The 27,501-nt window shown below is 31.4% G+C and overlaps 1 protein-coding gene across 1 annotated transcript in view; it reads right to left on the bottom strand.

Moving 5' to 3' along the window:
• Positions 1-24,075, bottom strand: part of LOC143914732 (zwei Ig domain protein zig-8-like) — a 95,734-nt gene extending 71,659 nt beyond the window's left edge. The window contains exon 1 of the mRNA XM_077435036.1: positions 23,967-24,075. Coding sequence (XP_077291162.1) covers positions 23,967-24,075 — 109 coding nt within the window. The remainder of the gene's footprint in view (positions 1-23,966) is intronic.
• Positions 24,076-27,501: the final 3,426 nt, after the last annotated feature.

Here is a 27,501-nt window from a genome sequence, read left to right as displayed (position 1 = left end):
ACAGACACACACACAGACACACACACAGACACACACACAGACACACACACACACACACATTTTTTCTAGATCATGAAAACGTGATCAGTGATCGATTCTGAGTTTGAATCAGTCAAAATCTCGAGTTCGAATTTTCGCATGATCATAAAACTTCATCTATTGTTACTACGTACATAGATAAAGTAAAAAACAAAATATATCATCTCATTTATGCTATAGCTATACCAACTATATCATCCATAAGCATAATTTATCCATAAACAGGTTATTTATATACCTCTCAACTATTCAATTGTTAAATAAATTGTAATTAAATGGTTGTAATGTTTAATATTTAAATATTGTAATATTAAAATTTTTTGATGATTTTATTTTTATTTTTAAATGCTTTTTATTATTATTAAATTATGTTCACAATACATCTTATATATATATTATTATAGCTACTGATAAACTGATCATTTTCTATTTTGCAATTTTAATTTCATTTTGTTAGTAATCATATTATTATATTATGTATTCTAATGTTAATGTACACCATAATAGGAAAAATATATCAAAAACCTATTTACAATTCTTAAATTCGTATAAATGCTCATAATACATCTAATATATAATATTAACTAAAGACTCTAAAGTCAGATTTTGTTAGGTAATCTGTGTTTATACCTCAGGGGTATAGACATTTTGTTGTAATCACCGAGACTCTTCACAAGTGTGTTAGTATGGTTATTAGTGATTCTGTCATAGAATCTACTGGTTAGTTTTTTTGTAATGTCTGTAACAAACGGAATCGTATTTATAGCATGCAGTTTTATATTTAAGTTAATATACAAGGTTTATTATAAATTATTTTAAGGAATTTATTTTGTATTATTTGGAGTTTAAAAAGTATTTATAAATCGGTAAAATGATCATCAGAGGGATTCGAATCTATATTTATCCCAATAAGAAGGGATCTACGAAAAATGTGAGAGTTACAGAACAGTCTTACTCATCTATCACCCAAGTAAAATATTGGTCTATACAATGAAAGCAAAATTGAAACACTACATAAACTTTCGATCTTTCGATTCGATTTCGATTGTTTTTACCATCTAGAATTTCGGTGAATTGTATAAAATGCTCCAAATTTAACTATAGATGTATCTGTAGATGTTAATTGGTATTTTTATTTGCTCTGTATGATACTTACAATACTTTGTATAATGTTTGAACATATTTAAATGTCGTATTTAATGAAAATATAATATATATATGGGTGCATGCATACATGTAAAATAAATAAATAAATTTAACTAATATGTTTGGCTATAATTGCGCATTGAATCACTCTGTAATGCCACTACGGTATAGTAAAATAAATTAAAATTAAAATTTGTTAAAGGATTTAAATAAAATCTAACGTAAATGAAAAAAACGTGATGCTTTTTAAACTATATAATATTTCTTCGTGAATTTACATAGAACGGATGTATTTTTCTGTATGAATTTCAATGAGATATCTCGTGATTGAAAGGACTCTCAAACCTTTTTTTTCCGTAGTTAATCTGTTCTGTTGGCTTTGAGAATATCTCGTTCGTCTTACTTTCTGGTTTGTTTTTTTAGGATACGCAAATAGTGCTCAGATATAAGTGCACTTTACAGAATGGGCTTGCGATCGCACACACCATCGACGGGGAAATCGATACACACACGTGTGCATATAAATTTTGCAATTATTATTTACGTAGCGAAATCAAAGATTTGCAAACGTCGGAGACTTGTTGCTCGACCCATTCTAAAAAGAGATGGGCACAGATTTTTTTCTAAGCGGAATTGTCGGGGAATGTAGGTCGAGCGACCCCCGACATCGAAACATGCGAGAATAAATAAACGCCCAAGACACCCTGCGCTATTCCGACTCGGGGAAAAGAGGGAAAAAAGACCAAGATTTATTGACCGGTGGCGGTATTTATTGCTCGATAGGAGAAAAAAATGCCATTAAGGGCGCGATCGGCAGATATCAATGAGAGAAATGGGATGGAAAACCTCCGCTGAACCTCCCGGCCGTTATGAGGTGTCATCCGCAAATTGGTTCTTATTATGTCACGACAAAGAAGCAGATACTCGACCACGTTTGTTCTCCAAATTTAATATATAAACGTTTTTTTGACATTTTCATCCAAATGGAAAACTTAAACGATATCACATATATAAAAAAACGGATGTAACCAACCCACGACTTGCACTATATATTTGAGGAATAAAAGAAGGATAAAAAACAAAATTTGATAGTGAAACATACGGTTCTAGGACACTTACCCTCTGGACGCATACCACCAGGATACATAACCTCGGTCAAAAACCTCCTGGACATTAACCCCCCGTGCTAATAACCCCCCCACGACAAAGATTTTTTTTTTTACATACATATTTTTACATATATATATATACAAATATACCAGGAAGGCTTAACAGGTAAACCCCAAATGCGCCTTCCTGGTCCACATAATTATTACAAAGATACATGTAAATCTAAGCAATATCTGACATCTATCGTCAGATATTACAAATATCGTATTTATACGATAAATAACGATGAATAACTTTCATGTAACAATACGAATTTTTATATTCGATAAACAACCACAGAGACATCTAAGGTGAGCAATATGGCGAAACCTAAGATATAAAAATAACTAAAGGTTCGCAACAGAAAATTGGGAAGGAAACGCCATTTTACAGGAATCGTTTCAATGAAAGTCAGAAAAATTGGCAAATTCTGATAAGAAACGATCGACCTTGACAAATCAAGGTCTGGCCAATAGCGAGACTTAGCGGGAATCGAACTCGTAACATCAAGTACGAGATAATTCAACATTCACCACTAGACCACTCTACTGGTTAAGATAAAAATATTGTTGCGTAGGGGTGGGTGGAGGATCCAAATAAAAGGCCAAAGTCGCTTCACAACATTTATTGGGTGATTAAGGAGATCCACGCACTACCAATGCTCCGTCCAGAATGCCTTGGTATCGCCTAATTACCGCCTTATAACGGATAGGTCGCTCAGGGCATCTTCGACGTCCGGTTTCTTCCGGTTGAGATAAAAATATTAAAAAATATATTAGAGCATGAATGTTAGTGTCTGATCTGTTGAGTGGTTTGAGAGATAATTAACTCCAAAACTTAAAAAAAGAGAACACCTATAAGGGGAGGAAACATTTCCGGACAACTTAAATTTAGAAAAAAAAATACGTCGTAGAAAAAGCATTTTAGTAACTGATACTATGTATATACACAGTTTCAGATCGATAGAACTAACGGTGTTCAAAAAATTCCCAAAATACACATTTTTTCTAGATCATGAAATCGTAATCAGTGATCGATTTTGAGTTTGAATCATTCAAAATCTTTCGCATGATCACAAAACTTCATCTACTGTTACTACGTACATAGATAAAGTAAAAACAATACATATCACTGGAGAAATTGAAGTACATTTAATTTCTTATGAATTTGCAGTTAAGATTCAGTACTTACAATGCAATACTTTAAACATAATTTATTACAAATATTTGATTTATAAATGCTTTTTATTATTACGAAATTATGTTCACAATACATCTTATATCTATTTTAATAGCTATTGATCTACTGATCATTTTCTATTTTACAATTTTAATTTTATTTTGTCAGTAATCATTATTATTATATTATTTACATTAATTTTGTTAATATTATATTATTATAATGTTAATATGTATAGCGTAATAGGAAAAAGAGCTCAAAAACCTATTCACAATTCTTATAAATAATATTAATTAAAGACTCTCTAAAGTCGATGACCTAAAGCAGATTGTGTTTAGATAATCTTTGTTTATACCTGAAGGGTATACACATTTTGTTGTAATCACCGAGACTCTTCACAAGATGGTTATTAGTGATTCTGTCATAGAATCTACTGGTTAGTTTGTTAGTAATGTCTGTAACAAATGGAATATTATTTATGGCATGCAGTTTTTTCAAGTTAGTATATATGGGTGTATTATAAATTTTTTTTGGGGATTTATTTTGTATTATTTGGAGTTTGGAAAGGTTAGTATTCGAGGCGTTATTACAAATATATATGTATATAAGTTCCTCTTATATTCAAAATCATGCAAAATTGTAATCATTATTTTACATTTATCAAGATCAAATCATATATTACCAACCATGAATATCAAACTTCTCTATACTCGTGCCTATACTCACATAACAAACTTTGAACCCAATGCATTGTAAAATCTAATACAGTTTTTGTCCGCTTTTTGACTCACGTATACAGAACCTTTCAGACTATCTATTACAGATAGGATAGCGTCTCTTCGGGGTGCTGATAATGGAATTGACCATCGTTTAGCGTGCCGAGTTCAAGCCAATATTATTTTGAGGGTCCACCACATAAAATTTAACGGTTGCCGCCATTGGTTTTCGTCGAACGAAACGCTCCGCAGGTAATAGGATTTCGGATATAAATATTTGTTATGGCCTCGTATTTATCGAAGGTCTGTGACGCCGAAATTTTTGATTATCAATAACGACGTCAAAGCGTCGTCGGCGTTTTTGTATCGCGTCGGTCTCTGAAAGAGAATTTTCCAAATAAAAACTGCCAGTGGAAAAAGCGCGCTTTCCCTCAGAGTGTACGATACTTTTTATTGTACGGGAAGTCATTAAAGCGATGCTCAAAACTTGTCCAAAGTGACTACACGCCCACGTACATATATGTACAAAAATATATACTGTGGCAAGACGTTGCTAACCACATAAATAGCTGTTGAAAGAAGTAAACTTTTTCCAATACTGAGGCTTTTTCCCGTTGCACAATTCTGAATGCAACTTGCAGGATAATAAAAGAAAATAAAAGCCACTGTATACGAACTCTATTTATTTCTTATGTGTTATTTTCCGTTATGAAACTTTCGTATGATACGAACGAGAATAACAATAACTTGCATGCTTAATTTTACTCATTAAAAATACTGAACAATTTTTAAAAATACAAATACTTTATCTTATTCTATAAAATAGAATATTTCAATTAAAATCATTTTCAATTAAGTAAACATTCTATTTTTTATATTATATTATATATTCTAAATTATATATTCTTTTGTTTTTTGATTTTTTAATGCTTTTTATTATTACTAAATTATGTTCTTAATACATATTTATCTATTTTAATAGCTACTGATCTACTGATCATTTTCTATTTTACGATTTTAATTTAATTTTGTAAGTTATCATAGTATTATATTTTTCTAATGTTAATGTACAGCATAACAGGATAAATAGCTCAAAAACCTATTTACAATTCTTATATGTAATACAAAAAATGCTGGGATTCTTACTACGAGTTAGTTAACCTTTCCAAAGTGCGTTGGTGCTTAAAATTCTTTATGAATCTTTAGTACGTAGCATTCTAGAATTTTCTTCCATTATATGGAATCCTACCCATATAACTCATTCATTGAAGGTTGAGAGAATCCAAAAACCGTTTCTCAGCTATCTTTATATGAAACGGTATGGTTATTATCCTTGGCTATATCCTAGTGCATTCCTATTAGGGGCGTTAGGTTTCAACTCATTGGAGTATCGTCGGAATATGTTACTGGGAACGCACTTTTTTAAGCTTTTGTATGCGATAATACACAATCCTCAGGTTCTTAATGAATTTAGGTTTTATACACCTAGCAAATTCACGGACTTGAGGAATCGTGATTTCTTTGTTCCTCCTGTGGCTCGCACAAATATGTTGGCAACGGCTCCTATATCTAGGGCGATATATGTATCTGCTGAACCGGATTGCTCGTGAAATTGACCTCTTCAATATAAACTATGCTAATCTGTTTGAGTGGTTGATTTTGCTAATTATAAATGTGAATGATTGTTATTTGTTATGATTTTATGATTATAATGATGTTGTGCTAATATTGTTATTATTATAAGTTATTATTATTGTAATCGTGTTATTATTATTGAATGGCTGGCCACAGTAACGCGTTGGAGCTCTCTGTAATGTCACTGTGGCTAATATGTTAAAATAAAATAAAATAAAAAATAAAATAAAAATAAAAAATAATATTAATTAAAGACTCTAAAGTCGATGACTTAAAGCAGATTGTGTTTAGGTAATCTATGTTTACACCTGAAGGGTATAGACATTTTGTAGTAATCACCGAGACTCTTCACAAGATGGTTAGTATGGTAAGTCCTATATTCTATATTCGAAATTCTATATTCTAAATTATTTATTCTAAATTCAATAGTCCAAATTCTATATATCCGAAAATTTCTATATATCCGGTTAGTATGGTAAGTCCTATATTCTATATTCGAAATTCTATATTCTAAATTATTTATTCTAAATTCAATAGTCCAAATTCTATATATCCGAAAATTTTACATATATTCTAGTAAAAAAAGCGTTTATTTTTTAAACGATCCGTAATATAAATCTTTGAAAACCGAAAAAAGATCCTTAATTATATTTGTTTATAATTTTGTCACTGTCGCTCGATTTGTATATACATACGTAGTCTTGAAGAATAAAATAAAATTTTATTGAGTCAATTTGAATACAAAAAAAATAATATCTTTTATCCAATGTGTGTATACAGATATAGAATTTCCGTCGTAAGATGATTTGAAATATTATTGGAAACGTGAAGGATGATCAAAAGAGTTATAAATCCGTGCAAATCCTTGAACTCAGCGAAGAATCACGTATGATGCGGTTTAATAATTTGAAGAAAAATCAATTGACGTCGCTTTTCCGACAAACATTGATAAAAGGTGTGGAAGGGGAGGATTTGTATGCGCTTTGCTTTCGTCGAGTTTTCCTTCACCGAAGAAAACTTTCTGTATAAAGTTCAATATTGATATAAGAAATTACACTAAGCGAAAATATGTAAAATGTATGAAACTCATCGACGCTATTGAGCTAGATTTTAAACTTTGTTATTTAATTTATGCATATGGAACAGTATGATACTATTAAATTTTCATTACGTTACAATCAGTGCACTGATGTATGTATAAACCGGAATATGTGTTTTTAGTTGAATTAATTTTTATTTCATTTAAAAATACAGTGGTTTTGACATTCGGGAGCGAAAATTTAATGGCGAAATTCGAAAAAGGAATATTTAATTTGTCTCTCGAAAAGTGAAATAAAAAACCTCGTTGTAAGCTTTGCGACAATGTAGTGAATTAAACGTGTTCCGTAATTGTGAATTCTGAAAATAAAAAAAAATGATCCCGTAACGCTTGTGAGCTTTTCGTTAAAACGAATAGGAAAAAAATTCAACACACATGTGAAATAATAAATTTCGCGAAAAGATGTAAATGACATAAAATTTAAAGCGCGCCATCTTCGCGGCAATAAATATGGGCCGGTATATATATATTTTCCGCCGGCAAAACTTCAGTTGTAAATTATTTCCTCCGATAAAAAATAGAATACATACCTTGAAATATGAAAGGAAAGCTTCTTCCGAAGCCTGAAAAATTTACTACCTCGGAAAATAGTTCGGGTGAGTCGGGCGACTGATAAAAACTTAGTTTTCAAATAATGGGGACACCCGGATTTGATCGGTAAAAACGTGCCGAAAATTTATACGTTATTAATGTATGGAAGAATCAATTTTAGAATATTTTCTAATATGACGTTTGGTTATCTGCAGTTGAAACTTCGTTTTATCGAAGTTTTAGTATGCACTCTATATTGATAAAGTTGAATTAGTCCCCGTCGGCGAAGATGTGCCACGCAATTAAATGGTTTTGGAATTTTCGCGCAGATCGGAAACGGAAGTTGGGAACTTTATAATTATTAGATTTTGTCGCCGAAACTTTGTCGAACTAATGAAGTCTCAAAATCAACTCTTCTACTCCATATTTTAATAATTATCGAATTTTCCCGCTGAATGATAATTGCCCATTACTGAAGATCGTTAAAGCGTTTATATTTACATATATCAAAGTTGCACAAAATAAATCAAAATCTGTATATAAAAATGGTTCTAGGACAATTTACCCCTGGACACACACCCTCCAGACACATACCCCCGGTCAAAGCCCCCTGGACATTAACTCCCCTTGCAAATAACCCCCCCCCCCCCTACCCTTCAAGGATAAAAATATTTTATAATTACGGGCCCCGTTTTTAAAACGCGTTGTATACGATATTTTATCTCGAACCTAATGGCAGACGATACCTTAACGTGTATTGATGACCAAAATGAGCAATATGGCAAAGTATGAAAACGATCGGATAAGAGATAAAAATGACCACTAACGCGAAAGCCATGTGAAACGTAAAGGAGGTATGTAAAAATTGACAGTATCTAATAAAAAGTTAGTATTAATGCTAATTTATTTCAACCAGAAAAATAAAGATTCAGAAATACAGATATTAATAATACATATGTATATCAGATTCTTTATAAATATTCAATAAACAATCAATAATAAAAAATCAGTAATCAATAATAATAATTTAAAATATACAAAACTCCAAAGTCAATTGTATTTTAATCTCTTTTTCTTTTTCTTTTCTCGATTTTAAAAATTCCATCATGGATAGTCTAAAAATATAATAACAATAATATAACAATAATATATGGAAAGTCTAAAATATTACTAATATAATAATAATAATATATGGAAAGTCTAAAAACTATTAAAATTTACTTTTAATAGTTAAGTCATTTTTTGAATAATCTTTTAATTTAATTTCTCAGTTTTTTCTTATGTTTATTTGAAATTGTATGTATGATTACGTGTATGTTTCAGTTTATTATCACCAGCGGAAATCTATAATTGGTCTTTTGTTATGTATTTTATTATTTGTTCTGTTTTGAAATTAAGACTGTTGGTTTTCCTTAAATAAAATAAAATAAATAAATACCATAGAACGCAAACGCCAATTAGTGACTAAAAGTCTTTTAAATTTATATTTATTCTATTTACAAGAATAAATTGAAATTATATATCGTATATAAATTGAAATTCAATATGCTCTACCACACTCAATTTATTATTATTTATTACTTTACTTCATTATTAATTATAAATTATTTATTACATACCTCCTTTACGTTTCACTTACGATTACAATTCAGGAAAAAATTTGCCTCTTATCCGATCGTTTTCATACTTTGCCATATTGCTCATTTTGGTCATCAATATAAGTAAATGGAGCCTCCGCCATTACGATAGAGATAAAATATCGTATAAAAAGCATTTCAGGTCCGAAGATTTTTAATCTCGGTGACAGTTGGTAGTCATTAATTTTATACATAGATGGCGGTAGTAAAAAAAATTATTGGTGTGTATTTTATTTTATATACAAATTATACAAGAGGTATGTTTTTAAAAAAAAAATTATTAAACAATTTTCATCCATGGCGGGGGTTATTTGTCCAGGGGGTTTTTGACCGGGGGTGTGTCCAGGGGGTACATGTCCGGATACCTACATATCTGTTTTATTATGGAAATGTATGTGAATCATCTAATATCAAAATAATCCTAAATGTTTATATCATTAAGATATTAACCATCCAAAACATTCAAAACATATTTATCAATTAGTAAACTTCCAATTCAAATACGGCATAAAATCGTATGAAACTGATATTTTCGGCACACACAAGACTAAAGGGTAAACCGCTTGGAAATACGATCTTTGCAAACTTTTTGCAAAATTATAGCGGCTTGCCAAACATAGACCATACGATGTAATACCCAATTACGCGGATTAATTACACCGCGAATATATACGTACCATATATCGAAATGTTTAATTAACAAACACACGCGTATCACACATTGTATGCAAGTTTTCCGTATTCAACGATATCGGAACGCAAATTCGGACCGTTTCGAGCCACTGGGGGGGGTGAAAAAATAATATAAAAGGGGTTTTAATTCAAATGTCAGCGGCAAAGAGTTTCAAAAGGATCCGTATTAATAATGGGTGTATAGTTAGGAGCATTCGAGCCCGCCTTCGAGTGTAGGGCGTGTCCAGCAGCCTTCACTTGCACACTTGCAGCCAGTAAAAATGCACTAAAAAGTGTCTAATGTGTCTTCTTAATAGGTTTTGTATTCAAATTGGCCGTAGCGCTAAAGCTATGATGGGAGAGAAAAAAATAAATAAAATGGAACGATGCGATAGAGACGCCGAGGCGACAGTGCATCTATTAATATGAAGTGTCACTTTGTATGCTTGTGAATTTTATCTTATTTGTTTATTTTTTTATATGGAGAACTTAAATATACTTATGTTTATCATACAATGACGATAAAGATCGAAGCTATACATACATATTATCTATATATTGTCACGTTCGAATGAAAGAATAAATCATTTTTCTTTTTTTTTTAAACTACTTGGTTAACTAACCAAGATTTTTTTATTATTATTAAAACATTACATTTATCTTATTCGTAGAATTGAATTATTGAAAGGAGAATTTAAATGAGATACGTAGAACTATTTCACTTTAACTTTGTTCTGCTACTGACTACCACTCTCGGAGTCCTGATGGTGATGACTTACTTAAATTCTAACAGTAATCTAACTAAAAGACACGTGTCGTACAATTTTGGTTAGTCAGTGTTTAAGGTGTTCTATAAATCAATGGTGTTACTTATTAAATTCGGTGTGCCACAAATCAATAGATGCCTTTATATGAGGAAATATAAATATTACCCTTATTTATTTCTCAGTGCCTATTTAAAATATATGCTATGCTTTGACTCACTATCTTCGAGAAGAATTTCACTGTTCGACAAATGGTGACTTTTTTTTTGGTTCAGAGACGAGACATGACTTTTCTTATATATCTATGCCCAGTAAACACGAATCTGGTAATAAAAAATGTTGATTGGCTTGACAATCGGAGGTATATGTGTTTTTTATAAAATCGCGCGATTTTTCTATATCTTGGTGTTGTTCGGTCGATGTCTCAAAATCTGTCAATTTCCTGTTCAAAATGAATATTGTAATCTATAGTCGGGTATTTTATCTTTGATTTGTAGTACTTTTCAGCTTTCAAATCTCTCTAAGTAGTCGTCCAGTTTAAATCAAAGTCAAAAGTACGTATTTTCACTTGGGATTTTTTCCCACTGTCAGTACTATTTTATATTGAGTACTTTCTCTGTCTCTGAACCATTTTTCGTGTCGAACAGTGTTATTGCCGTTTCCAAATATTTCATTGGTGTATTAAAAGGAAGTATTGACAACCCTTCGATTTTATTGGAACTTAAATTTTGGGCGCCTGAATGCGGTAGAGTTTTGCGTCATCGTTTACTTTTCCATGCCTATTCCTGCGGAAACGTCTACTTTTTTGTCAAGGCTATTCGGTTTCTTTATGTGAAAGATGAACATTTGGACCTGTTTAATTGTCATGTTGATGAACTGGTCAGTTTTATGAGATTCAACACGAGTCTATTTGAATGAGATGAATGATTGGTAATTTTTATTGTTCTTTTCTTTTTTTTGTGAGCATTGGGGCAACCTGCCAAGTCACACTGGTCATAATATTGTTATTATTATTATAAATAATAAATAAATATATACATACATTAAAATATACTTACATAATTTCGATTTATCATTTGAAACTGGAGCTTCTCAAACAAATATAAATCATATGGATCAGACTGTATATGAACCCACTTTCTAATTCCAAATTCATTAAATTACATATGCACAAACGTGTTAAATGTATCGTACAACACTCGAAGTCACAATCTTTCAATTGAACGATTATTCAGGCCTCAAATTAAAACCCCCGAAATTTCCACGAGCGGCCAACGGAACAATTGGCGCCTTTTTTCGCCACGTTACCCAGGACAATTGTGAGCCTCGGTAAATGTAATATGTCCTTTATATAATAATTTCATGTACGTATGAAGCGGACTTGTGTGTGCGTTGAATTTAAAGCCTTTTGTACCGGCATTACTGACACCAGCTCGCGATTATGTGCCAGCCTAAAAGCCTCCATTGTCAGTCAGATATTTTTAACGTTCGCATTCACTTCATTTAACATTCGCGTCGCATTTTCACCAGCATACGTAAACGACTTTTCTATACAAATATTCATACGCCCGTACATACATATATTTTTACATATAATGAATAAACGGGATGGGTGGCGTTTTCCACGCCATCCCCCACCCCTATCATCCCCACCGTTCATAATCTGTATATCTTGCACGGTTGCGGAACATTTTTAATTATCGCCATATATTATGCGCACCGCTCTGGGTGGACTCCGGGTAATTGCAAAACACGAAACGTGTTTGTTTTACTAAAGTCTCGGTAGTTAATTAATACCGCAACATTCCGCAGATATTAATTTGAAATTTTCCCCGGGCCGACGTCCTTTCGACTCGCCGCTTTTCCACCTTGGCGGGAAAATTTTCCCGCGAATAAATACGGCGCATATTTATTGCTCGAACCCCCGGATATAATAATGAGAGTCGACTAAGATCGCAAAATCTCTAATTAATTCGTCTTGAGACTTGCGACTTCTTAAACTAGATGATATGTCTATGTATTATAATTTACAATATAAAGTTTTAATATTTACATGAACAGTGTTTGATCTATGTACTTGAGGGGCCAATTATCTTCATCGTGAAACGAACTGATTCATATATTCATGATAATCTCGCATTGTACAGTTTATTTTAATCTGAATAATTGACGCGATTCCTCGAAATATACAACTCAATTTTATTCGTATTTAGGTTCATTGAATAATTAACTTGAATTACAATGTGAATACATACGTATGCTTCAGAGAATATTAATCAGTTAACCGAAAAATCAATTATGTGATCACGGTCCACATATTTCTTTGATTTAAATTGTATATATGTCTTAATTTCAAACTGATTCCAATTTCATATTTTTGTTTAATATGTACATACATATTTCATAACATTCAAAATTATCAATTATGAAAAATACCATATCAATCAATCTCAATCTTAATTCATACTTGATCATGCATAAACGAATTGTTTGAAATTGTTGATACTTGCTTAAAATGCTAAGTACCTTAAATGTCAATTGCTGGAAAAAAGTACGTGGTTATTTAATTAAATTTGATAATTCATGTTATACAATATTATATTTTCATACTAGTTACCAAAAAAACGTATAAACATACATATATAAAGACAATGTATTATACATACATATGTACATCCATATTTAATGAAATGGAAAAAAGTGCACTTTCATATGTCAATCTGAAATTACATATGAACAGTTTGCTGAATATTTTATTTTATTTTATTTTATTAATTGAAAAATCAACAGACAGAATGTACAGAGATAGGTATAAAAAAAACAAAAAGTAAATAAATAATATATGTAACATCCGAGTCCAATAATAGATTTTTACAAAAATGAAAAAGATAAATATAAGGAAAACAAATTAAAAAGTAAAGAATAAAGGCATGACAAAATATGTAGTACATTGCATAATTAAACTATAGTATTAAAATATTTGGAAAAGGTTATAAGATAGAATATAAGAAGAAATTGAAATTTACAAATATAAAAAACAAATGAAAAAGGTAAATACAAAATAAACAAATGAAAAGAAAAAGAATGAAAGCTATAATATGATTAAATAGCACATTACATAACTTAACTAAAGTATAAAAATAATGGAAATATTGGAAAAATAGAATAGGAGAAAAAATGAATCAATCGGTCAAGATTCTCTTGATGTTAGACCTGAATTGATGTAGGGAAATACCAAACAGATCAACCTCATTCAGCTCTCCATTAAACATACGATAAACGCGCTGCAGATAAAAATATTTTTGGGAATTAGTATTGAAAGGATCAAGTGAAAAGAGTGCAACGCGTCTAGAGTATCGAACTGGGATTCTGAAATTAACCTTATTCAGTAAATCAGAACAATCAAGGAAACCATTTATGAGCTTAAAGAAGAATATAGCATCAGAATGTCGTCGCCTGACAGAAAGATTGTTAAAAGAAAGGATTTTTAAAATGTCGGAAACAGTAGAATGGGTATAGGTAGGAAAAAGGTAGCGTAAGGATTTAATAAATTTAAGTTGAACTTTCTCAATACAATTAATATGGGATAAATAAAAAGGTGACCAGATAATTGAGGCAAATTCAAGGTGAGACCTTACAAAGGAAAAATAAAGTAATTTTAGTACATAAGGATCATTAAAGGGTTTTGTTGAGCGGAGTAGGAATCCAAGAGATTTAAATGCTTTATTGGTAATAAAAGAAATATGTTCAGAGAAATCATTTATTTATGTATTTTAAAGGAACTGAAGGGTTATAATTTGCATAGATTATGGTCATCAATATTTTTATAAACACTGTTTATCTCAAATTAACTGTATTTACTGATATTTTTTACATGATACATAAAATATACTTATTATTACGTATCTCGCATCTCTACTAAGGTATATTTGTTAACAAATTGACGTCATTGATAAAATATTTGCGATAGTAAAAACATTGACATCATCAAATCGGCTGCATAAACCTTACTGCAGTACTAGAGTTAGTCAGAACAGTCAGTAGTAGTAGAGAAGCTCATAAATATTTAGCCAATAATTTATCTACTACGCATTTCTTCAGTTCATCGTTTCAAGTTCAAAATGTATTATTCGAATATACTAAGCGGTCGTTAAAAATTCAAATTCAATATTAATAAAACAAATCCCTTTAATTTCCTATAACTCAATAGAACTTATTAAAATTATGATTTAAATAAAAATAGAGAAGTATTGATTGGAATGTTGACTAAATCGTGATCATCTTAATCAACTTTTTAAAAGACAAACAGCCTCTGAAGTATATTTGAAAAGGAAAGGTTACAAATATACACAGTTATATACATATATAGTTAGGTGTACAAGTTTAACTACACTTAAGTGAAACTACGAATAAGTGAAACATGATAAGTTATATAGTTTTGTGTATATTAGAACTATACCTATTGTAAGGATTGTAACATAATATTGTATAGGTATATAGTTTGAATAGGACTGTTTGAAAACTGAATCTATTTTCGTTCTTCGAAATAGTACACACATAGCACATTTATACGTTAAGGAGATACGCTCGTCAAAAACTTTCCACGCACCCTGTGTATACATTATAAATTTAAAAACTTTTCGACGACAGAGTTGCGAAAACGCGGGGCAAAATCCACGCGCCAGACGTTTTCCTCACCTCGCCCGTTCGGAAACTCGGCTTTTCCGGCGTCTTTGTGTTGTGTTAACTTTATTCGGCGACATCTTAGAGGACATTATTCCGAGTCGTAAATTAACATAAAACAATGTCTAGTCTGAGACAACTTGCGGCAGCTAACCGGGAAGGCGTCAAATAATTTGCAACTAATTCCGCCTAATCCCGAACAATTTGGGCAAAATGTCCCACTTCTGCGACTCAACCCCCGAACGACCCCTAACCCACCCACGGAAAACCCACCCTGCAATACCCAAAGCGACAACCCTCCATTTGGTCTGATATCGTGCTTTTCTAATACAAACTTCAGACCAATTCTCACCGGTTACTCCAATTGGTACACTTCTGCATACTGACTCGTGTCTTCAACTATAATATTATACAAATATGCATTATATCATACAAATGTTGACATTTTTTAACTATTTACATATCTATTCTGTATATATATGTACATACTTAAATTAAAAGAATACTAAACAAATCCAAAGATCATATTATTTTTTGCATAAATTTGTTGCAAATCTTGCAAAAACGCAATTACCGCTCGAGTTAGTATGTTTAGATAAAATAAAATTTAGATAGAAAACAAATCCTTATAAACGTGGTTAAATAAAAAAATGGCCAATTAAACGCATAATTGATAACTGACTTACCTCGATAAAATAAACGAATTTTTGTTATTAATCCACAAGAATAGCCAAAATATGATTTTTCTAAGTAGAATTTTATTTAATTCTCATATAAAGATAATTTAATATATTATCCCTATTAATTCAATTCAGATTCGTGTAAATACGAGTAAACACTAGTACCAGCTTTTTGTTCGCAATTTTACCGATTTAAAGTTCAGCACACTTCCAATTAACCCTTTTAAACGAAAACAAAAAATAGTGTGGTCAGAATATTATCTTAATAAACATGTTTCAATAAAAAAAACTCAAAATAAAATGGTATTAACAGTGGGAAAAAATCCCAAGTGAAAATACGTAATTTTGACTTTTCATTTGAACTGGATGACTACTTAGAGAGATTTGAAAGCTGAAAAGTACTACAAATGGAAGATAAAATACCCGACTATAGATTCCAATATTCATTTTGAACAGGAAATTAACAGATTTTGAGAAATCGACCGAACAACACCAAGATATAGAAAAATCGCGCGATTAAAAAACACATACATATATCTCCGAATCTCGAGACAATAAACACTTTTTATTACCAGATTCGTGTTAACTGGGCAAAGATCTATAAGAAAAGTCATATCTCGTCTCTGAACCAAAAAAAAGTCGTCAATTGTCGAACAGTGTTATTCGCTATTTGTAGATACATAGTATAATACATAAGAACATATATTATTTATTTACATATATTATTTATTAACATATATTATTTATTTACTTTTTGTTTTTTTTATACCTATATCCTGTCTGTTGATTTTTCAATTAATAAAATAAAATAAAATAAAAATAAAAATAAGAAGTTTATAAGAATTAGGATTTAAGATTAATAAATTATAAGATTATAAATTTAAAGTCAATTAAGAAACTTTTCCTTCGGCCGTTACACATAACCTAAAAGAGCAACATTGGACAGCGAAAGTGAAGTTTGGTATAAACTTTTTAAAAGTCAACAAAACTGTTGACTTTTAGAAAGTGCTCCGTCCAGAATGCCTTGGTATGGTCTAAGTACCTGCTTATAAAGGGCAGGTCGCTCAGTGTATCTTCCTCGACACGTTTGCTTACCTATTGTTATAGTCACGTACCAGATATACAGTCCCACACTTTCACGCTGTCAGTTCCGTTACCGACCACTAAGTCAATTCGGAGGTCTCCATTTGGAAGCCGACTGCACTTAAGCCTGGAGATAATCCTCGAAAACCAATTAAAACTTCGGCTCCTTTTCGCATATGCTACAATAGTTTTACGTCATAACAAAAAAAAAATAAAAATTAGGGAATGCTCTAATGTATATATGTACATATTCACATACATTATCATAATGGCCCATACACATGTCCTTAAGTGATATAGCAATCCACTGATTATTTTGCATATCCACATCCGGTTAAAAGCCTTCATGTGTGTCGTAACAGGCTTCCGGGCTGATTACAATACCCCGCGAACATATAAGTAATTCGAGTCGGCAAAAGTAGACGTATTAATTCGATTTGTGCACATTATTCGATAAAACGTAAGCGCGTCTCGCTCATAATGCTATTTATCCGCAATACGCCAATTCGATCCCCGGAAAAGTGGACCAAGACCCACCAAAACTAATTGACCGTATTTCCCACATAAATTAACCCATTCACGAGAAAACCCATCCGATTTGCTGTAATATTAATTCGCTCGTATCGGATGCGGAGGCGATTAAGTGTGGTGATTGTTCGCGTGGATTTTATCGGTTTATTTTCGCGTGTGGGCTTGGCTCGTTTTTGGCGTGTTGTCGCGTGTTAAGGCGTTTGTGTAGGATTCCGAAGGTAAATCAAATTATCGGCAAAACTAATACACCTTGTCGCGTATCGTGTTCGCCTTCTATTAACCACTTGTTTACGACGTATTAAAATACACGCTGAATTTCACTTAGCGGTGTTCCTGTTTGCCAATTTTTCCAGATTGTTTCATATTATTGCACATATTATAACTGTAGATTAATTTTATATTCAATCATCTCGTGTGAATGCAATTTCAGTTCAAATATAACTGCTGCGTCGATTAGATTGGCGTTTGATCTTGTTTAAAAGTTCTTAAATATAAATCTGCTAGTATAATATATGGGTTGGTTGTGTTTTTAAAAAGTTGATTAGAATGAAATCAATTCAGTCAAAATCCAATTAATATTTATTTTATTATTCAGGTACACTTTTTACTATCTCTAGTATATTCGAAAAGCACTGATAGTCGATTTTGGAACGATAAACATGAAGAAACGCGTAGTAGGTAGATCGATGATTAGAATGATGGCTTGGTCTGATGCTTTGACCATACTGTACTCAACTATCGTACTGAGGATACGGTTTATATATCAGTGATTTGATAATATTAATGTTTTGCGTAGATTGTGTGAACTAAGAACCGATGTAAATGAGCTTAGCATCTGGCGTTCTTGTCATATCGAATTCTCGTATTATTTTAATCTAGACTGCGAGAATTCGATGATGTCGATTGAGTACGGTTTTTTTCTTATTTTAAATCAGCTCGTGTAAATATAAATAATGTCAATGTTTGAAATTCTTGTCTAGCTACTTTTGTACAAGTGCATATGTATTATATTACTATGAAAATAATTCGTTTGTTATCCATAACAGTATTTACACACATATGCACACCCATAGGTCAAATATATGCTACCAAGGGGTTGTAATGCGTCGCAAATGTTTGTGGAAGGACATTTATCTCAATCTGAGGACATCCTCATGATGAGGGCGGCCTCCTTGCGTTATGGTGTCTTTGTATCTTCAAATTATATTCTTGTTGCGACGACCACTCATTTCCATTTGTCACTGTTTATTCGATGGATGGAATTGTTGCATTGAACACCATAAACTATTGGTTAATTAATTAATTATTTATTTATTATTATTAATATATTTATTTTATCATTTGTATTATCTACGTACGTACATATATTATTCATATGGATGATAGGGATTGCACTATTCTTAAGAATAAAAATTATTATTATATTATATAATCAGACCTAAATTAGAATACGCTTTTAGTGTGTATATAGAATCCTCATTTTAAAAAATATGTTATACGTATCGAAAGGGTACAAAAGACAATTACAAGGATTAATTCTGTACTTTAATCACTTTCTTGTAAAAATAATGAATCTCACTACATTGGAGAGGTGAATACAAGGATAAGGAGCAACTTAATCGAAGTCTTTAAAATAATAAATAATCATTGTCATTGTCGTATGTCCAAAGCCATTACGTTCAATTAGAGGTCTCAGACTCCAAAAAGAAAAATCTAATAAATTAACCAGAGATTCTTTCGTTTCAAAAACAAAGTGGTTAAAGTTTAGAGTAGTCTTCCCAACAATGTAGTAAATTCTGAAAGGCTTAATATTTTAAAAAACAAAATAGATGTCTTTCTTAAACTTTTTGTATTGGATTTTTGTAATTCTTCTTTTCCATATTTTTGTTTTCTTTTAGTTATTTTGTTACCGTTTATATTTTTATCTTTTGGTATTTTCTCTTATTCGGTATTTTTTTTGTTTACTTTTTTTTATCTTATTTATATAATTCAAACCCCGTGTGTCTATTTTAAATAAACAACATACAGAACAAATTTTCATTAATTTATTAAATCGCTCAATAACAATTTCTTTAATAATTGTGTAAAAAAAAGTAAGTTTGCCTTTACATTTGAAAGACCTTTTTATGATTTTTTTTACAATAAAATTTAACCAACTGTTTTGTTGATAAAAAATATTATATGAAATCACGTGCGTACAGAAAATAATTACGGTTAATTATAAAAATAAAAAACCGATCGGGTTATAACCAATTTATTTTATCTTAATTTTTACTTGCAAATATTGTATCAAACACGATAAATATAAACATTTTAGCAAATTTACATCGCCGATATTTTTTTGCAATTTATTTTCAAACGTTTTTATATATATGTATATACCTACAATATTTATATAATACATATATTACATTGAATCTTATAGTAATACAAATATTATTTCGCTAAAAAATATAAAAACAGTTCAAACACGTACTAAAAAAATATATAAAGTTGTTGAAATACAATAAATATGTTGTTAAAAAGTAATAAATGAGCTACTTTACACTTTGTCTCTACATTTTTTCTTTATTTATTTAAAATTAATAAAATATTTCATTTCAACAAAAAAAACCCATACAAACATACATAAAAATATGTAAATTTCAAACAAATAAAAAATTAAATAATATTGTTTCAATCGAATTCATTTGTTTCAGTTTTCAATTTTTCTTCGTCGAATTCGGCAGCCATGTTTTCACAGTAAGTTTTTTCATTCCAAAAATAATAATTTTCCGACAAATTGACATTAGTAATGTTTCAATTTCAACCCCAAAATGACGCGATATGATATTTTAACATTTATTCTATAAAAAAACAATGCAACTGATTTACGATTGACATTAATTCTAACGACCACATTACGCTTCGTGCGGCCTGAGTAAAAATGAAAAATTGAACAACAACCACAAACACACACACACAAAATAAAAAATATCTAAGCTTATCTTTATGCCTCGATCAAAATTACAATGAGTGGCTCGGTTCGCACAGGTACGTGAGCGAATTCAATTTAAAATTTACACACGTTTCCAGTGCAAATAAAAAACCGTCATTAAAAAGCCACCAACTATTTATTCCACGTTGTTATATGTAGAAACTTTCACGTGCCCACTTCATCAATACGTAGTACATATGTACCTACATATGTATATGCATATTTGAAGAACAAAATGAGCTTCAAAAACAAAACTCACTTTATTTCTATGAACACGAAACTCAAGTGTACTTCAGTATTGTATACATACATACATATATGAATTTTATTAAAAAATTTTAGTTTACTAGTTATATAACCGGAGTAGAACTTTTAAATCAGCTGATAACTAATAACTAAAAATAAAACTATCACTGTTTGATCTGTGTTCATATATTAAGCCTGTATTGGTTAGAAAGTTTGTTTTGATTTGAGGTTATGGGTTAAACATCATTCTGTCACACTCACCGAACAGTGTTGCCACTCTGCATAAAGGCCGGTGTGGCAACACCCAAGACCGTTGGCGCAGCAAGCCTCCACAAAACTATAAATATTTATATATTAGAGATAACGAGAACCTATAAAGCAAATTTTATAAAATATAGAGTGAAAAAATAAAAATTTATAGGTGTTTAAATAATTAAAATTTGACAGCGAGATGGCAGTGCGAAAAGTAATGAAACTACCGATGTGAATGATGAATGTGACAGATAAACGTCACCGTGTAATACGATGCAGTATTTTCAAACGTGTCTAATACGATATTTTTTCACCATCGTAATTGCGGATGATACCTTAACTTATATTGATGACCAAAATGAGCAATATGGCAAAGTATGAAAACGATCGGATAAGAGATCAGGGGTATAAAAAATTAACCGCTTACACGAAAACCATTTGAAACGTATAAGAGGTTAGTAAAAACGTAAAATTTTCTATTTTAATGACTTTATATGTACAACTAAAGTAAACATTGAAATATAATATTTATTCAGATTTGAGTTAATGCTAACCACCGAGAGGTTCCTGGGCTCGTGCCTTGGCTAACCTTGATTGAAAAGAATTTATTCGGAGTATTTCTGCAGTGCTGCTGGTCACATTTAGATATTTTCGGGTGCTACTTTAGTATGCGGTCTACCTTAGCATGCGATCTACCTTTGAATCGCAGTCGACTATTTTTACTTTATCTATGTACGTAGTAACAATAGATAGCAGTACGTAGTAACAATAGATAGCAGTACGTAGTAACAATAGATAGCAGTACGTAGTAACAATAGATAGCAGTACGTAGTAACAATAGATAGCAGTACGTAGTAACAATAGATAGAAGTACGTAGTAACAATAGATAGCAGTACGTAGTAACAATAGATGGCAGCCAACATCTACATATATATTTAAGGGTCAGGATAGGTTAGGTTAAGTTAAGGTTGGCCCTATTCATTTAAGATTAGGTTGTTAGGGTCGGTATTATTCAGTCTCAGTGTCACACGCGAGAGCTGAGACAGTGAGACCGCTTATTAAAGTAAAAACGTGAAGGTAGATCGCATACTAAAGTAGTTATGTGAAGGTAGTCCGCATACTAAAGTAGCACCTATTTTTGACTCCAATTTAGGATTAACAACTCCTATCAGGATTTGTCAATTTATCTGATTTCATTGTTGAAATGGTTCCTCATGAAATTGGCAAAACCTTCTACCTACACCACTATTTGAATAAGATTTCAAATTTATAATCTATAAATTTTAATATAAAAGTTTAATAACATCGCTTAGGTTTGTCCGTAACATCGTCCGTAATGGTTTCATGATGAAATATAAATTTTTGATAAAAAACTTTCAAATTAATGATTATATTTAAAAATATGTAAAGTCTATTATTCCTTTAATGCATACGAACAAACTATTAATTTTATTGACTATTTTACATAAAATTGAATTACATAAATTGAAAAATGTATACAAGAATATGTTACTTTCGATTGATGAAATAATTTTCAAAAAATCAAATAATTAAGCTTTCTCCACTTGTGAATATGAAACGTCTATTAAATAGAACGAAAGTTGATTTCAGAATACAAAGACACTTTGTTTATTTTGTTTATTTATTACAAAGACACTTTAGATCGCCCACTTTAGAGGGTCTTTAGTTAATATTATGTACATACATATTAGATGTTTTATGAGCATTTATAAGAATTGTAAATAGGTTTTTGAGCTATTTTTCCTATTATGCTGTACATTAAAACTAGAATAATATAATACTATGATTACTAACCAAATTAAATTAAATTGTAAAATAGAAAATGATCAGTAGATCAGTAGCTATTAGGGATCCCAATCGAATATTCGAATATTCGAGTATTCGAACTATTCCTCTGATTTTTCAGCCATTCGTTATTCGAATATTTCATCAACTATTCGAATATTATTCTTGTATATATTTTTTTATAAACTAAATAAACAAAATCAACATGAAAAGAGTGATGACGAAGAACCCAACGATTATGAAGAAAATGAAATATATAACGGGGATAATTGTGATAAAAATGAAGAAGATGAAATATCTACATGTGAAGAAACGGATTTTTATTCATTAAATACAGAAATGTTTAAAGAACATCACTTTTCGATCGATAATAATCTATACGAAATTTTAGAAAACATCAGAAAAATAGTACGAATATTTAAGAAGTCATCGGCAAAATATACATTTTTACAAGAAATCATAATGAAAAAAGAAAATAAAAAATTTAAATTATTATTGGCTATAAAAACGAGGTGGAATTCAAATGGCAACTATGATAAGACGATTCATTCAAATTTATGCTTGGTACATATGTATGTAATTACCTTTTTTTAAGCTTTCGAATATATTCGAATATTCGAATAGCTCTTGATTTACTATTCGATATTCGAATAATTGAAGTCGAGGAATATTTGGAATCCCTAGTAGCTATTCAAATAGATATAAGATATTTTGAACATAATTTAGTAATAATAAAAAGCATTTAAAAATCAGAAATCAAAAACAAATAATAGATAAAAAATATTCGTATGGGAAATAATCCTTGAAATAATCATACATAACATACTATGTTGTACTACTTGCATGTAGCGTAGAATATAACCGTTCGAAAATAATGAGTTAAGTTGGATAATTTTTCACTCCTGGGGGGGGGGAGGAGGTGGGAGTTTGTTTTAGAAGGTGTTTTTTTCCCCGTTCGTTCGGTCGATTCATTTTTCATATGCCTACGGGAACGGTAAATAAAAGTCGGGAATCGCGTTATTCGGGGGTGGTATAGTGGAGGGTTCGCTTAAACAAGAACAATTCATTGTCGAGGCTGTAGCAAGTCTACACAGTAGACGTTCGTACGTACGTACATATGTACATACATACATTGCATACCTAGGTGAGGGTCGTTTGGATAGTTGAACACTAACAAAAGGTTGTGGGGTAGGTGAGGCGGCATCACACCCTTGGGAGACATACTTCTTAGTTCCTGTACGAGACCCATTCTGACCTATCATTTGGACGGTCGGATTTCAGGTAATTCGCATTCCACTTGCTCAATCTTACTGCAAAGTTTACTTAGAGATTTTCGCCGCTGCCTACCTTCGAATTCGATAGAAAAGTTTCGTATAAATAATGTATCTATATTAGACACTAGCTACATATGTAACAATACGAATATTTTTCATGTAACAATACGAATTTTTACATTCGATAAACAACCACAGATGGATAAACAAATAGATGGTGATAAATCTGGCGAAACCTGAGATATAACAATAACTCAAGGTTTGCAACAGAAAATTGGGAAGAAAAAGCCAATTTTACAGGAATCGTTTTGATGAAACTATAATAAGAAATGATCGACCTCGACAAATCAAGGTCTGGCCAACAACGAGACTCTTAGTGGAAATCGAACCCGTGACATCAAGCACGAAAGAATTCAATACTCACCACTAGACCACGCTGCTGGTTAACATTATTTGACTACTTACTGCTATGTTTATTACTTATATATTATTATAAATCATATTTTTATTCAAATTATCATATGAAGTTTACTGGAGTCTTGCTCGTCCATATGGAATCTTAGACAGACGAAGTACAGTTTGGAGTATTGTCTATATTTATTTCCGAGTGGATTCGTAATGGTTTCAACTCAAGTATAGATCCTCAAGTCACTTCACGGCACTGCCCATGTCTCCTAACACCAAGATTCGACAATATGATTTTTTTTTTATTCTTATTTATTTATTTTGCATACAAATTTTGTTTTATGCGCCCAAATGACGTCGCACCGAAATGTCCGCGCTGAAATGTCGGGGTACCAAATTGAGACAGCTAGATTTTATAAGTTGAATATTTATTTTATTATCACAATTAATTTGTCAAAAAAAGGCGCCTCCTGCACTTCACAAGATTACACCTGAATTCACCATCGGGTACAGCAAACTTCATAAAATAGTATTTTTCAATATTATTTTTCTCGGAAATTCAATCGTCTGTAACTCTTGAGTTTCGTCGTGTTTCAAGTTCATCTTTGATTTTTGCCGATGCTCAAAACTCTTTCTGACGAAATTATAGAGCGAAAAAGTAAATTCGAGATACAAAAAGTTTATTTTAAAACCGTTTTTCATATCGTTTGACCAATCGAGAATAAATTTAAAAATACTAGAAATATTTTTAAACCATATTACGTAATTTTGCAACCCTACCTTAGCCCTTTGAGTGCTGGCGTCTTTTCTGTTGAAAGCCCGCCACGCTGAAAATTTCGCCAGCATTTCCAACTAGAATTATTTAGAAATCCAATAGAAACCAAGGTTAAAAATTGTAACTAATCCAAACAAACCCCAGATAACTACTGCCGAGGATTTTGTAAAGGTGTGTTTAGACTCTCTAATATATCTTGTAACAATATAAAATAAACAAAATATGTCTATTAATGAATGTATTTTTCCAAAACTAGTTTCATTTTCTTCATTGTTGCTAAAATGTAATGCTCACAATCTAAATGCCAAGCCACAATCTTAAGTACTCAGCAGTTAGGTATTTCCATCGAGCAATTCTGCTATGGTTATAAATTCAGAAATTCCGGTGTAAATTAGTCTTTATAAACATTGAAACAGATTACATGACTCATGTTAAATGCTACCTGGAAAGGCTTAGCGGGTAGTATTCTTGTTTACTTTTTACATACACAAAAAACAACTCCCATTGGTGTTTTTCAGTTCCGTTGACCTGTTGATAAAACGCCGATCGGCGTTGGTCAGCATTCAAAGGGTTAAGTACTTACTATGAGGTAAATACTTTATATCTTTATTTCGTTTATTTTTTTACATACATACATACATACATAGATACTATACCAGGGCTGTGGAGTGGAAAGAAGTAGAGGAACTTGAAGTCTTGCTTCGTCATCCTTATATCGTGACAAAAGTATTCTAAGCAGAAGACTTGACTCCTGGTGAATTTTACAAGGAGTAGAAGAGCATTATTTTTCGTTTATCTAAAATTCAGAATGCAGAGAAAAACATTTACTGGATAAGGATATTCTATTGGCTGGAATCTATGTATGTTGACCCCATGGTTTGATCCATATTGACGGAAGAACAAGTAAATAGAGCTAAGAACGCTCTGTTTGAATTAACGATTCGTATGAAAGGTCTTCGAGTAGGAAACGAGACGACATGAGGCAGCTTTGATCAATCAATACTTGAATTATCATCATCTTCATCCGACACCGCTGAATCTGAAGACGATTTTGAAAAATATCTCAATGAACAAGATGAAATAAAACGTTCTCATTTGAGTCCAAATATAGCAGACGAAGGAGACTCTATTTCAAAATTTAAAAATGAATTTTACGATGAATTGAAAATGGTGGAAAAAATTGACCGAGCTTATAATTTAAATGTTAAAATGGCAATACAGCAGTATCCAGAAATCGTAAAAGATTCAGCGTTGGTCGTTACAGTATTGCCGCCAACCCTAGTATCCGTAGAGCGGTTATTTTCCGCTCTTGAAATCCTCAGTTTTGATTTGAGAGCTTCTACTAATAAATATTTAATAGAATCAATGTTGTTTTAAGAATAAATTCAAATAAATAATTAATAAAGTTTGATCTTGATTTATTTTTATGCCTATAACATGAAAAATATTTGCAAAGGTAGGAAAACAACCTGATAAAATTTAGCATTTTTGATTGGGAGTCGGTGTCGGAGTCAGAGCCGGAGTCATGTTGTTGGTAAATATCGGAATTGGAGTCGGAGTCGAAGTCGTGATTTTTTTAACGACTCCACACAGCCCTGTAATACATATATACAATCTTGAAACCAGCTAATTTCCAAATAAAACTGTCGATTAAATGCTCTTTGATACGGTATTACGAATGCGTGGCACTGATACAAAATTCAGCGTATCGATACACGGTTAATCTATTATTTGCGCATTAGTGCTATTGCTAATTTGCGAAAGCCCGGGCCACGAGGCACGCGCAAGATCGAGTTATTTTGAGGCAATTTCGAGTAATCCCTTAATCGAACCCTATATATGTACATACGTACGTGTACGTATGTATGTATAATATTGAACAAATGTACGTAAGAGGGAACATGCTCCATATATTATAATGCGGCTTAAAATCGCACGTGCTATATTGCCTCGTCTTTGCGTTACCAACGTTTCAATAAAACACGGACGATGAAAAATTTCGAGCCATTTTACTCGTAGGAAAACTTTGCAATGGAATGTTTGCAAGCAGATTTTCGTTTTTCTTTTTTTTCTTTCGGTTTTTCTCGCATCGAAGCGGAGGTACGTTGAGCGAAGTTGACGATATTTAATCCGACGAAAAAGCTTCGGTTATTTTTTCAATCGAAATCCATTAAATGACATCGACGAATTTTCCCTCTTCGCGTGTGCGAGTTTCCCACTC

Source organism: Arctopsyche grandis, chromosome 7 (genome assembly GCF_051622035.1).
Source record: "Arctopsyche grandis isolate Sample6627 chromosome 7, ASM5162203v2, whole genome shotgun sequence".
NCBI classification, from domain to species: Eukaryota; Metazoa; Arthropoda; class Insecta; order Trichoptera; family Hydropsychidae; genus Arctopsyche; species Arctopsyche grandis.
This window is presented reverse-complemented; position numbering and strand designations above follow the sequence as displayed.